Source organism: Megalobrama amblycephala, linkage group LG20 (assembly GCF_018812025.1).
Source record: "Megalobrama amblycephala isolate DHTTF-2021 linkage group LG20, ASM1881202v1, whole genome shotgun sequence".
NCBI lineage: Eukaryota > Metazoa > Chordata > Actinopteri > Cypriniformes > Xenocyprididae > Megalobrama > Megalobrama amblycephala.
Genome location: NC_063063.1, coordinates 30,883,438 through 30,897,383, shown reverse-complemented (window position 1 = coordinate 30,897,383; position 13,946 = coordinate 30,883,438). Strand labels below are relative to the sequence as shown.

The 13,946-nt window shown below is 36.8% G+C and overlaps 1 protein-coding gene across 1 annotated transcript in view; it reads left to right on the top strand.

The window, feature by feature from the left end:
- Positions 1-11,221, top strand: part of LOC125255436 — a 65,272-nt gene extending 54,051 nt beyond the window's left edge. Inside the window, exons 12-17 of the mRNA XM_048170661.1 lie at positions 970-1,142; positions 1,667-1,737; positions 3,915-4,072; positions 4,993-5,137; positions 5,670-5,813; positions 6,855-11,221. Coding sequence (XP_048026618.1) covers positions 970-1,142; positions 1,667-1,737; positions 3,915-4,072; positions 4,993-5,137; positions 5,670-5,813; positions 6,855-7,136 — 973 coding nt within the window. The 3' untranslated portion in view covers positions 7,137-11,221. The remainder of the gene's footprint in view (positions 1-969; positions 1,143-1,666; positions 1,738-3,914; positions 4,073-4,992; positions 5,138-5,669; positions 5,814-6,854) is intronic.
- Positions 11,222-13,946: the final 2,725 nt, after the last annotated feature.

The window sequence follows — 13,946 nt, the reverse complement described above, 5'->3', positions numbered from 1 at the left end:
AGAGTAGACCAATCACAACAGTTTGGGTTCCTTGCCGCTGTAGCCTTTGGCTTGCTTAGTTGGGGACACTTGACATTTGACTTTACATTTGATATTCAACAGTATTCTTGACATTTATTCAACAGTTAGGGTTAGGGTTAGGGTTAGGGTTATGAGATGATGCTGAAATTTATATTATGAGAAAATGAAAGTGTTTTTGACCTTGGATGCATGTAAACGTATTGTAGGAGACTCTGAAACAAAATTAGATACCTTTAAAATAGCATCATAGGGGCACTTTAAAACATGTCTTAAAAGTATATTGAACACTTCAGTTTCCAAAAATAAAATCGATTTTTCATGGTATGTGGGCTTTAAAACACTCTTCCATTTAACCCTACGATAGGCTCGCAGTGGCATGCAATAATAGTCTGGCCTGTACGATCAAGCCTTTGATTTGATTTCTGCAGTGAAGCGAAGCTGCCGAGAGCATCAGACCTCTGGTGGCAGATGTGAGCGAGAAACCCGCTGGGAAGAGCACTTTACTTCAACACGCGCTCGATCGATACTGTCTGCCTCACTCTGGGGGATTTACGATCGGCAGGAGTGAAGTGGAGAGGGAAAACTGTCAGGGGAAAAGACTTTTATTCACTCTAGGCAGGATGCACAGCAGGACAAGCCCAAAATATCACACCGAGTCTGACAGAGGGCTTGATCCGAACTCCCGTAGTCTTTAAACACCAAACACATGGCGGAGGTGGATTTCTTTCCACAGTTGCTGCAATAGAAAGAACACTAGAAGGAATATTAATAGAAACTAAAAAGGAAAATATGAGATGCTTCAATGTAGTTTTGTAATAATTCCAGGGCATGGTAAAAATAACACAATGTTTATCAGGAATGCAGTGAGATCACTTTTCGTATTCCTCTTTTATGCACTTCCTCTTGTTTAGTACTTTATCTTTTTTGTTTGTCTGTTTCCTTCCTCAGCGATGAAGAAGAGTTACGTAAGTCGTTTTCGGAGCTGGGAGAGCATCGAGGGGAGTCAAACTCCAGAGGAATGAAGCGGACGGGCAGCGGTTTAGTTTCTCCGTCTGGTGCACTTCTCTATAAAACAGGTTTCTTGGTGAGGAAGGTCCACGCTGACTGTGATGGAAAGAGAAGTGAGTGTTAAAGAGGACACAACTTTCCAGATTATTTCACAACCCTTTATTGTAATTGATCGAATGTAGAAACTCCTAGTTAGGGCTTTAGCAGAAGTACTTTTATCCAAGTTTCCATTACTTTTGCTGATCTTTTCAAATAGTATATTTTAACTTTATATTTTTTTCTTGTTATGTTATATCATATTTTATATCCACTATATTAGACTTCTAGAACCTTTAACTGATTCTGGAATCTATTTAGTTTTTACTGTAGCATATACAATGTCACAAAATGCAAATATGCAAAACATCTGCTATAAATATATGGATTTATTTGTTTAGAAGGAGATGCAATTAGAGTTATTAAACTCTTTAATGGTCGAGATCTGAATTTATGCCTTACTTATGTTACATTATCTTATTGTGCAGTAAATCTTTAGATATTCATAGATTTTATAAGAGATTCAATGGTAGACTGATATATATATTTCCAGCATAATAAAGTGTTTATATTTGTGTTTTATCTTTCATGTGGATTTCAGCACCTCGTGGGAAAAGAGGATGGAAAACATTTTATGCTGTTCTTAAGGGACTCATCCTTTACCTGCAGAAGGTGAGTTTTTCTTTCTTTCTTTCTTTCTTTCTTTCTTTCTTTCTTTCTTTCTTTCTTTCTTTCTTTCTTTCTTTCTTTCTTTCCATCCTTCTGTTCATCCTTCCTTCCTACATCTACACTTCCTTCCTTCCTTGCATCCCTCTGTCCGTCCATCCATCCATCCATCCTTCCTTCCTTCCTTCCTTCCTTCCTTCCTTCCTTCCTTCCTTCCTTCTCTTCATCCTTCCTTCCTTCCTAGCATCCCTCTGTCCATCCATCCATCCTTCCCTCCATCCTTCATCCATCCATCCATCCATCCATCCATCCTTCCTTCCTTCCTTCCTTCCTTCTCTTCATCCTTCCTTCCTTCCTAGCATCCCTCTGTCCATCCATCCATCCTTCCATCCATCCTTCATCCATCCATCCATCCATCCTTCCTTCTCTTCTTCCTTCCTTCCTTCCTTCTCTTCATCCTTCCTTCCTTCCTAGCATCCCTCTGTCCATCCATCCATCCATCCTTCCTTCTCTTCATCCTTCCTTGCATCCATCCGTCCATCCATCCTTCCTTCCTTTCTTCTCTTCATCCTTCTTTCCTTCCTTCCTTCCATCTGTTCTTCCTTCCTTGCAATCTTCTGGACGTCCTTCCTTCATCTTCCTTTCCTTCCATCCTTCCTTCCTTTCTTCAACCTTTCCTTCTTTCTTTGTCTCCCTTTCCTTCCTTCTGTCCTTCCTTGCTTCCATCTATCCATCCATCCATCCATCCATCCTTCCTTCCCTCCCTCCTTCCTTCCTTCCTTCCTTCCTTACTTCTGTCCTTCTCCTCATCCTTCATTCCTTCCTTCCTTGCATCCTTCTGTCTGTCCTTCCTTCCTTCCTACATCTTACTTTCCTTCCATTCTTCCTTCCTTTCTACAACCTTTCCTTCTTTCTTCATCTCCCTTTCCTTCTGTCCTTCCTTGCTTCCATCCATCCATCCATCCATCCATCCATCCATCCATCCATCCATCCATCCTTCCTTCCTTCCTTCCTTCTGTCCTTCTCTTCATCCTTCCATCCTTCCTTCCTTTCTTCATCCTTTCCTTCTTTCTTTATCTCCCTTTCCTTCCTTCTGTCCTTCCTTGCTTCCATCCATCCATCCATCCATCCATCCTTCCTTCCTTCCTTCCTTCCTTCCTTCCTTCCTTCCTTCCTTCCTTCCTTCCTTCATCCTTTCCTTCTTTCTTTATCTCCCATTCCTTCCTTCTGTTCTTCCTTGCTTCCATCCATCCATCCTTCCTTCCTTCCTTCCTTCCTTCCTTCCTTCCTTCCTTCCTTCCTTCCTTCCTTCCTTCCTTCCTTCCTTCCTTCCTTCCTTCCTTCCTTCCTTTCTTCATCCTTTCCTTATTTCTTTATCTCCCTTTCCTTCCTTCTGTCCTTCCTTGCTTCCTTCCTTCCTTCCTTCTGTCCTTCTCTTCATCCTTCCATCCTTCCTTCCTTTTTTCATCCTTTCCTTCTTTCTTTATCTCCCTTTCCTTCCTTCTGTCCTTCTTTGCTTCCATCCATCCATCCATCCATCCATCCATCCATCCATCCATCCATCCATCCATCCATCCATCCATCCTTCCTTCCTTCCTTCCTTCCTTCTTTCCTTCCTTCCTTCCTACCTACATTACCTACATCTTACTTTCCTTCCATCCTTCATCCATCCTTCCTTTCTTCTAAAAAAGTCTTAATAAAAATGTGTAAAAATAAATAAATGCATTTAATGTATTTATGCTCACATTTAATTGTTTAATATTTATTTATTGCAACATTTCATAGCATATTTTAAATATTATTTATTTATTTAACTAAGTCTGTTAAATCCCTCCGCATACTGTATGTTGACTGATATGAATTTTGTTCATTATACAGTTAAATGACATCTGACCGGTATGATATGAAATAACAGCACTTTTGCCAATATTTGCTCAATCTTTCTTAAAATATGAGGATTTTAAAATTTCTAAAGATATTTTAGTGCCTTTCAAACAAATATTATGTTTTGCCTTTATTTGAAGTATACCCAACAGTTGTTGCATTTCCCCAGATACACAGTTTGATGGTAATATACGTAATGAGTAGAATGACAATATGATCAATAAATCAGTAATGATTACGAGAGTGCACTATGAGGTCATCTCTGATGCATGTATTGAATGAATTAATTGTTTTTCCAGGGCGAGTATCGGCCGGATAAACAGCTATCCGATGAGGATTTGAAGAATGCTGTGTCTATTCACCATTCCTTGGCCATCCGAGCCACAGACTACAGCAAACGGCCAAACGTGTTTTACCTCCGGACCGCTGACTGGAGAGTCTACCTCTTTCAGGCCCCGTGAGTGAGAAAACACCTTATACTTGTTCAGGAAAATCTGCCATATTCATCAGAATATAATAACAACCACTTCTAAAACAATTTTCCCTTTTTCGTCTGATGCTTATTCTTCATCTGCTCTCCTCTTAAATTTACCATCCTATCAATTCCCCACAGATAACGTCAAGTCCCGTCCCACATTTTATTATGTTCTAGTTTAATATTCTGTTTAACTTGGAAATGCATTGTGTGACACAGCATTGCAAAAAGATCTCAGGAGATAAATGAGCATTCAGGTGTACAAATCTGTGTCACACAATTGTGAAAATCATTTAACCATCTATGTGCATATGCTTATATACAAAAAGCAGAAACATTTAATCTTTAACTGGAAATAAATCACTGAAATATATCATCTGTACAGCATGAGGCTCAGCATTTGGCATCTTTTCTGCCCAATTTATGACGAAACACTCATGCAGTCCCGTCGGCGGTGTTTCTTTCTTGTGTGTGTGTGTGTGTGTGTGTGTTCACACACATTTCCGTTCCCCAGGAGAACTTGCTCTGCTCTAGTTGAAGTTTGCCCCAGTTTCAGCTCTCATTGCTTGTGCTGGAAAATCTTTTTTGTGGGTACATGTTTGCACTTATACATGCATAAACACTGCCTTTTTTACTGTGATTCCACATCTTCTCAGATTGGTGGAGCCGTCTTCAGTATTATAGGTGCTGTAGTTCTTCTCTGGGAAAATTAAACATGTTTTTTTTGTAAAAATGTTCATCACTGCTTCTGTACCGTCATTTAACAAACCCAGAGCTCATTCTGTGTCTGTCTTCAAATGTTGCTGCTCAAGAAAATGAATGAACCCACACTCTGTTAAAGACTTCTACTTATCTTAGACGTTTTATTAATATTATGACATGGATTTGATTCGTTTGTGTAGGAATGCTGAACAAATGCAGTCTTGGATCACACGCATCAACACGGTGGCGGCTATGTTTTCAGCCCCGCCCCTCCCTGCTGCCATTGGCTCACAGAAGAAATTTAGTCGACCACTGCTGCCAGGCTCCGCCTCCAAGCTATCGCAGGTCAAATGATCAGAATAGCATAAATGTTGTTAACATATGCATCTTATCATTATCAAATATATATGTCTTTGCCATAAGGTCTAATTTCTACATTTGCTAATACATTTTTTAAATCAATTTATAATTTTTTCAAATTATTTCTGTCATTAATTACTCACCCTCATGTCGTTCCACACCCATAAGACCTTCGTTTATCTTCAGAACACAAATTAAGATATTTTTGATGAAACCTTTAATGCACTGTGAACTAACATGAACAAACTAATTTTAATAAATGCGTATAAATATTAAATAATAATAACAACATATTAATAAAAATAAATATGAATAATAATTTTATAAATATTATATAATTATTTGATAAAACAAGTAATAATTATTTTACCTTTTTGTGTGATGCAGCTGTCTATGTAAGGAGTGGACAGCAAGGCAGCTCAGTATGTGATGTAACGGAGACTGTGCATGTATGTGTGCTTGTATATGAGTTTATATAAGCTGCGGTATTATAAAGTGTGTGTTTCTGTGTGTGTAGGAGGAGCAGGTACAGGCTCATGAATCCCGATTTCGCTCCATCTCCACTGAGCTTGTACAACTGCGCTCTTATCCACCTGACCGAAAGGTGAAAGGTCGTGAACTTGAAGAGTACCGGCTGAGAGAGGAATATCTAGAGTTTGAGGTAAAAAAGTACTGCTGGTTTACTGCATACTGTACAGTATGTACCACAGTGTTCAAAAGTTTAGTGTCTGTAAGATTTTTTCTATTGGTTTTGGAAAAAAGTCTCTAACCAAGGCTGCATTTATTTGATCTAAAATACAATAAAACAGTAATATTGTGAAATATTATTAAAATTTAAAAGAACTATTTTCTATTGTACTATATTTTAAATTCTAATTTATTTCTGTGATCAAAGTTGAATTTTCAGCACCATTACTCCAGTCTTCACTGTCACATGATCCTTTTTTTGCTGCTCAAGAAACATTTCTGATTATTGCTATTTCATATTTCTTTGGAAACTGTGATACATTTTTGATGAATATAAAGTTTAAAAGCATTTATTTGAAATTGAAATCTTTTGTAACATTATAAATGTCTTTACTGTCACTTTTGAGCAGAATAAAAGTTTATTATTTCTTAAAAACAAACAACAACAAAAAAAAAATCTTACTGACCCCAAACATTTGAACAGTATGTTTACAGCTCAATCAACATGTATTTAGTTTTTAAATCAGTGAGTGATGTTTATATGGAAATACTGTGATGCACACAGTTAGGAACATCTTTGATTGTTTGCAATGCAATGGTTAATAAAGAACTGGTTCTTTGAATAAGTACAGCGTTTTCTTTACTCAAGAAGCACATATATATATATATATATATTTTATGTATTTGAGGAGTGAAGAAGAGTGTTTTAGTCTTGCATTTGTCACTGAGTCATAGCCAGTACTGTCTTAAATAGCCTTTGTATTGCACTTCATCTTTAACAACATGGCTGACCATATATAAATCCACAATATCAACTTTGACAATGCAGTGTTTAATTATTTAAAAAACAGTGTTTTTCAGTTTCTTGAAAAGTAGCATTTTTTTGAGGTTTTCGACCCACAGCGACAATAAATATGAACTCCCAGATGACCTATTACTGCCAAAATGTGCAGTATGCTGGCTACCCACAATGCAATGCACAGCTGAATCTTGATCAGATGTCTCTCTCTTTCAGAAAACGCGCTACGAGACGTACAGCATGCTCCTGCGGGCGAAGCAGCGCTGCGGCGACGACGACCTGTCTGTGTTTGAAGCCATGCTCCTGGAGGAAGGGGCGCTGCAGAGAGCTCAGTCCAGCCCCTCGCTGCAGGACAGCAGTTTGACCTGCAGCACCAGAGACGGTCCGAGCCAGAGCACCGCCGCCTGCGGCGCACAAGAGCCTCCCGGCAACGGCAACAACGGCTGCTCCCGCGGCCAGGGCCAGAGACACAGCTACCGGCAGGCCGTCCGCAAGTGAAGCCGCCGCCACATCCCACAGGAAGCTCGCTGTACTGGAGAGGAAGTGAGGTCTCTCTCTTTCCTGGGTGCGCCCTCCTGCTCTGTGTGGCATCAGGAAGTGCTGTTGATTCTGACTGAATCTGACTCTGTGATTGGCTGATGGGTGGGTGATGTCACAATACAAGGTGCTATGGAATCTGGATGGGAGAACGTGTTTCTCGGAGGATGCATAAAATGTTCCTTTGCCTTCTAGTTCTCGGTTTCTTCTGCGACTTTTCGCCTAAAGCCATTTCATCGCACTACTAAGGCCTGGTGTGCCTAAACATCTTCAAAACCATATAAAAATACGTTTTTAGTTTTTCATCCCTAGAAATAACGTACGAGGCATATTAAAAATTCACGCGACGCGTACGCCGCCTGAGAACGCTCAACGAGGCGACGTCACGGTAAAACACAATGCTTGTTATTTGCCATACGGGCGTCTGTTTTCATGTGGTGTTTGGGACCAGTAGACGAACAGAAAACAGGTATCTGAACTAATAGCCCGTATGCAACTAGTCATTTCTACATGTTGTTCTCCAGCATTAGCGATCTGTAATTGTACAATAATGCACAGGGACATCATAGTCACGAATTACACCTTAAAATCCATCCATTTGCGCAGCAAAACCCCGTTTTGCCCTAAAACAACTTTTGCACTGAACACTAAGTATTATTACACTGCAGAACTCATTTGCTTAATCAGTATTTTTGTCTTTTTTTTTAATAAAAATATATAAACATCCTTAAAACGAGATCTGTTTAGTTGAGAAATGAATTTTGGATATTGAGTCTTGAATTAAGTTTGTTTTCTCAACCCATCGACCCATTTTTTTGTAGTTTTTAAGCACAAACCTTTATAAATTTTGTTAGATTTATGCTTTAAACAGGAAAAATTGATTTCAAAATAAATTCAAAATATATTCTTGACAAAAGTACATTTTAAGGATGTTTAGATTTTGTTTGCTGAAAATTAAAATGAGATCCATTTAGTTAAGAAACAAATTTTGAATTAAGTTTGTCTTCTCACCCCATCGGCAGATTATTTTTTGGGTTTTTCGTCGTTTTTTTAAGCACAAACCTCAATATATTTTGTTACATTTATGCATTAAACAGGAAAAATCGATTTCAAAATAAGAAAAATAAACTTAATTCAATATATATTCTTTGAAAACAAGTCTTAATAGGCAAAAGTTGAGAAACAAATTGTGTGTATTGAGTCTTGAATTAAGTTCGTTTTCTCAACCCATCGACAGGTTTTTTTTTTTTGTTGGTTTTTTTTGTAGTTTTTAAGCACAAACCTTTATAAATTTTGTTAGATTTATGCTTTAAACAGGAAAAATTTATTTCAAAATAAGAAAAATGAACTTAATTCAAAATATATTCTTCACAAAAGTACATTTTAAGGATGTTTAGATTTTGTTTGCTGAAAATTAAAATGAGATCCATTTAGTTAAGAAACAAATTTTGGATTTTGAGTCTTGAATTAAGTTTGTGTTCTCAACCCATCGGCAGATTATTTTTTGGGTTTTTCATCGTTTTTTAAGCACAAACCTCAATATATTTTGTTACATTTATGCATTAAACAGGAAAAATTCAATATATATTCTTTGAAAACAAGTCTTAATAGGCAAAAGTTGAGAAACAAATGTTGTATATTGAGTCTTGAATTAAGTTTGTTTTCTCACACCATCCTCTACTTTTTAAGCACAAACCATTGCTAAATTTAGTTCGATTTATGCTTTAAACAGGCAAAATAAACTTAATTCAAGATATTATCTTTGAAAACAAGTATCAATATGCAAAAGTAAATATTAAGGATGTTTAGATATTTTTAGTGAAAGACGAAAAAAACAAACGTTTGAGAAAATGATTTCTGCAGTCAAGCGAACGAACAGACGCGTAACTTTTGTCTGTATAGTTCATTTCTTGAATATGCTCTATTTTAGCTTCTTGTCCTTGTCTTTCTGCATTATTCTCTTGGCTGAATGTTGTCTGCTGTGTACGGCATGGCTGACTAGTGACAATCTTTGGTGTTTGTTTGGTTCAACAGAAACCGGTAGGAGGCGTGCGGTGTGTAGATCATGAGTCAAACGGACCTGTTACCCACGCAGCGCACTGAATGTCATCTTTTTCCTGTTAAATGCAGTTAGTCAGTGTTTAAGACGCACTTCCCCTTATTGCTTTCTTATGTAATCGATGAGAGAGAGTGTGTATATGCGCAAAAATATATCACCTATATAAGGAATGTTTTAAAACTTATAATGAATGTGGTTGTCAAAATCCAAACTGCCACATGCAATATTCAGCATAGGCCTGTTTGTGTGATCAACGCATATGTGGATGTTTAATTTACACGGCACGCGGCTTCCTGTGACACGATGATGACGAATATACTTCGAACGGGTGCTTGAAACCGTTGAATGTACCATGTGTTTGACCATGGTGACGAGACTCTGGCATCACATTTCAATCTCGAGCATTGTTTTTCTTTCATGGTTCCTTTTGCGGATATTGTGTGGTGTTTCAGTGGTGTAAAAAAAGTCGAAACGTACAGTGTTACAGTGAGTCTAAAGGGCGAAAGAAATACAAGTGAAAAAAAAAGTCTGTTTATGAACTTTGTAAAGTCGTTTGGGTGAATATTGCAAGAAAACATGTCAGAGTCACATTTCACCCCAAAGTCAAGGGGGGAAAAAAAGATTTTTTTTGGACTATTAGAGGATTATTTATTTGATATTGGCATTATGACATTATTCCCATGACAAATAGGCACATTTTATCTCCAAATCCCATTATTGTAATGCATTAACTTTGCAATTCCAATTATTTTTAGTGGCGATACACATTAGATTCTGTCATGATGTATTTCACAATTTATGAGATATATATATATATATATATATATATATATATATATATATAATATATACACACACACAAACAAATATATATTAAATAAATTAAAACATATAAATAAATAAAACATTTTTCCTACATTTCAACATTATGATGACATTATATTGTCATGAATATAGTGTCACAATGCAGAAATCTTAATGATCCTAAAAATAGGCTTCATCGTCCAAAACATTTAGTTTTCATTGATTTGGGGGTGAAATCATGACCTTGACGAGTTTTGTGAGATTCACTCAATTCATCATCAACCACTAGTGTTGATTTCGATGATAAAATCTGCTGTTGTACCTATAATATGGTACACTTTATCAATACAGCGCTGTATATCCAGAGAGCATGATGTGGAATAGTTTTGTGCGATTATAGGTGAATATAAAGTCGGAAAGCCATTCTCTGCTCAGGTGTCATATGAATATAATGTAACTGTTGCAATGCATTCTTCTACCAGCAGAGAGCGCTGTCTTCAGCCATACTTATACCACAAGCACCAGAATGAGAGTGGAAAGATCCACTGATAAACTGTTGGGTTTGTGTTTGCATACATATTTATTTGTCATTTTGTTTACTTTTCATGTGGACTGAGGTAATCTGTCTTGGCGTAACCACTCGTCTGGTTAAATGTCGATTTATTGTCTCTAATTCTGCACATACACACACTTGCGACCTGAGATCGTGTCTGTCGTGTCCTGCTATGATGAAATCAGTCGCCTCTGACCAATATGATTATCATATAATACTATATTTTTAATTAAGCAGCACCTGAATGTACATAAACAGCATGAAATTCTTCTGCTCTCATTTGCATCTTGTGTCTTGTTTGTTCTGAGGTGAATATATGCATCATTTCTGTTGTTGATTGAGTGTCGTCTGATGACTCTTGGTGGAGGATTGCTGCTTGTTTAAGCTTGTTATAATTGTAAATGAGGACAAACTGATATTGTTATAGACTGAAAGTGAAGGAAACACTACTTTGTTTTGTTTACTCTTTTTTTTATTTCTTTGAAGTTTCTTTATTCTTTCACTTTGTTCCTGGTCTTTCATACAGTATGTGGTTCGCTTGTAAAAAGTTCTGTAAGGACCGTGTTTGTACAGCCTCTCTTTATGATGGCCTAGAATACAGAAATAAATGACAAACTATAATGAAATGCACCAAAACTCCCTTGTGACGTTCTTGATTGTGTTTTAGTAAGCAAAAAAAAGATATTTAACTCAGAATTGTTTATTTTACAATTAGCTGTACTTGATTTCCACATTGAGTAAATTATATTAAAACACTTTGATTATGATTTCACTTTTTTAACTTTAGTTAGTGTGTAATGTTGCTGTTTGAGCATAAACAACATCTGCAAAGTTACGACGTTCAAAGTTCAATGCAAAGGAGATATTTTCTTTTACAGAAATCGCTTTTTAAGGACTACAACAGGCTTCTATCTGGATTGGTGACATCACAAACCCCAACATTTACATAAACCCCGCCCCCATGAACACACAACAAAGGGGGCGGGGCCATGTTGGGCTGCTTTAGAGAAGAGGAAGAGTTGTTGTAGTAGAGTGTTGTTGACATGCCGTCATTTTACGCCGGACTGCTTCACAAACGAGGGTCAATTCAACACAAAAGATTAACATGACGGCACATGCTAGTCAATGAGTTGAATCAACTCCACAGCAACTTCATAAATTTATCCATTAACCATTCAGAAACGTCTAAAAGTTGTAACTTCTTCCTGAGTCTCTCCATCAGTGTCGACTCCGGTTTGAACAATGTAAGGCTGAACACCGTTACTGACAATCCTCATTTTGGCTGCGTGAGATTCTCCAGCTTTGTTGTTGTTGAGCTGTTAAAGCTCCGCCCTCTTCTGGAAAGGGGGTCGGGAGCAGCAGCTCATTTGCATTTGATGTTCATCTGAGGTCTTCTTAAGAGGCTGGATCCAAAATGAAGCTGATGTACTCTCTAGTCACGGGCGTCCCGAGGTAAAACAGAGAAGCAAATGGAGAATAATTAGCGTAGCTGCTGTTCATAACATTAAGTAAAGATAGTCATGTGCAATTGATCTGATATGAGATGCATTATATGAATGATTGGCTAAAGAGATTTTAATCTAGATTTAAACTATCATAGGTCATTTTCAGAGTGTTTATCATATGCCCCCATCTGATGTTAGGGGGGATTATGTTGTGTAAGTTCCTTGCAAAGATCACATGCTTGTGAATGCAGTAAGCAATAAGCAATCCTCTCCATTAGTTTGATGTTATTTCAAACCATGCTAGTGACATTAAGCAATTACATAAGTTAGACCTTTGTGGCATACCACAGTTTGACTCAATCATCTTATCTAAAAATAAACAGCGTCATTCAAAAACCACTGCATATATGCCAAAACAGGAAGCTGAGTAATTTTGAGCTTAAAGTGTATACCTATTTATTTGCTCTTGTGACTGTGGAATAAACTCACACAGTGTGAAGACATACAGACTGTAAGTGAACGTCGTCTTTAAAGTCTTTATTTACTATTTCATTTGTTGTAATTCCTTATTAATTCTAAATGCAAATGTCTTTTATTATATTGCAGAAATAAAGCCATGAGTGCCAGAAATGCAGTGCAACTGTTCATTGTGGTTTGGACATTTACCACCGTCTGTCAATCTGATGATGGTAAGAGAATAAACTGTGAGATTTCTGGAGCAGGACTAAATCTGATAATGTAAAGCATTGCACAATAAGTTAGGGAAATCCATTATTGTGAGGGAATAATATGTGTTGTTTCTTCCTATTTTTCCTTTAGATAAATACACCATTACATTTGCAATCGAGTCTGCTGGATCTTGTGCTGTATCATATGATATACATTGTTATTTTTCAGATGTCTGCAGTGTAAGCTGTGAGGATTTGACTGGAACTGTGGGTGAAGAAGTAACTCTCACCTGCAGCGTCTCTCTGAAGCGCTCTAAATGCTGCATTATAATGTATAAGTTTCAATACCATGAAAAATATAATAACTCAGCAATCTGTAGACAAGATCTTCCTCAGGGCTCCTGTGAAGAGAGGAACAACTTCACATGCAGACACACTCCAACTACAGCAATGATGAGACAATTCAGATTCTTTGTGCAAACAAGGTGTGGAATAAAAAGCACAGAATTCACTGTGAACATAACAGGTACTGGATATAATATTGTTGTTTATAATTCAATAAACATTTATAAATGTTATTTTCAATGTATTGTTTTCAATCTGTTATTTTCAAACAGTGGTTTAAAATTTGTTCACAGAGCCCATTAAACCTGAAATTGACACTGAAGATCCTGGTAAGAAATTACATTCTGTTATAATTATTTATAGTATATTTATACTGTTTATTTATGTTTATAGTGTATTTATATATAATTGTTTATATATATAGGCCTATATATATATATAATATATATATATATATATATATTAGGGCTGTCAATCGATTAGAAAACTTACATACTCTGTGATTAATTAATCTAAATTAATTGCATGCATAATTTTTGCTGTGAAAGTATTTAATATTTCAATTCAAATGAATCAATGAATAATCAGCATTAGTGACATTAAAGTTACATTAAAGCAAAAAAAAGTTACAAAAACATTAAAGTTCAAAAACTCTTTTATTATTATTTTCACTGTTCAAATAATGGCCATAACAATCAACAATATGACCTAATATGCTAAGGAAATAAATTCAAAAGTGCTTCAGGAAGAAGATTTGATGATGTGTGCCATAACACCAAGGTAGCCTAATTGTGATTGCTAACTGACGTCCAGTGATTTACAATGCAAAGACGCGAATAGACATCCTGCGGCGCGATTCGCACGAATGAGGCGGCGCGAATTGAGCGTTTCGGGCGT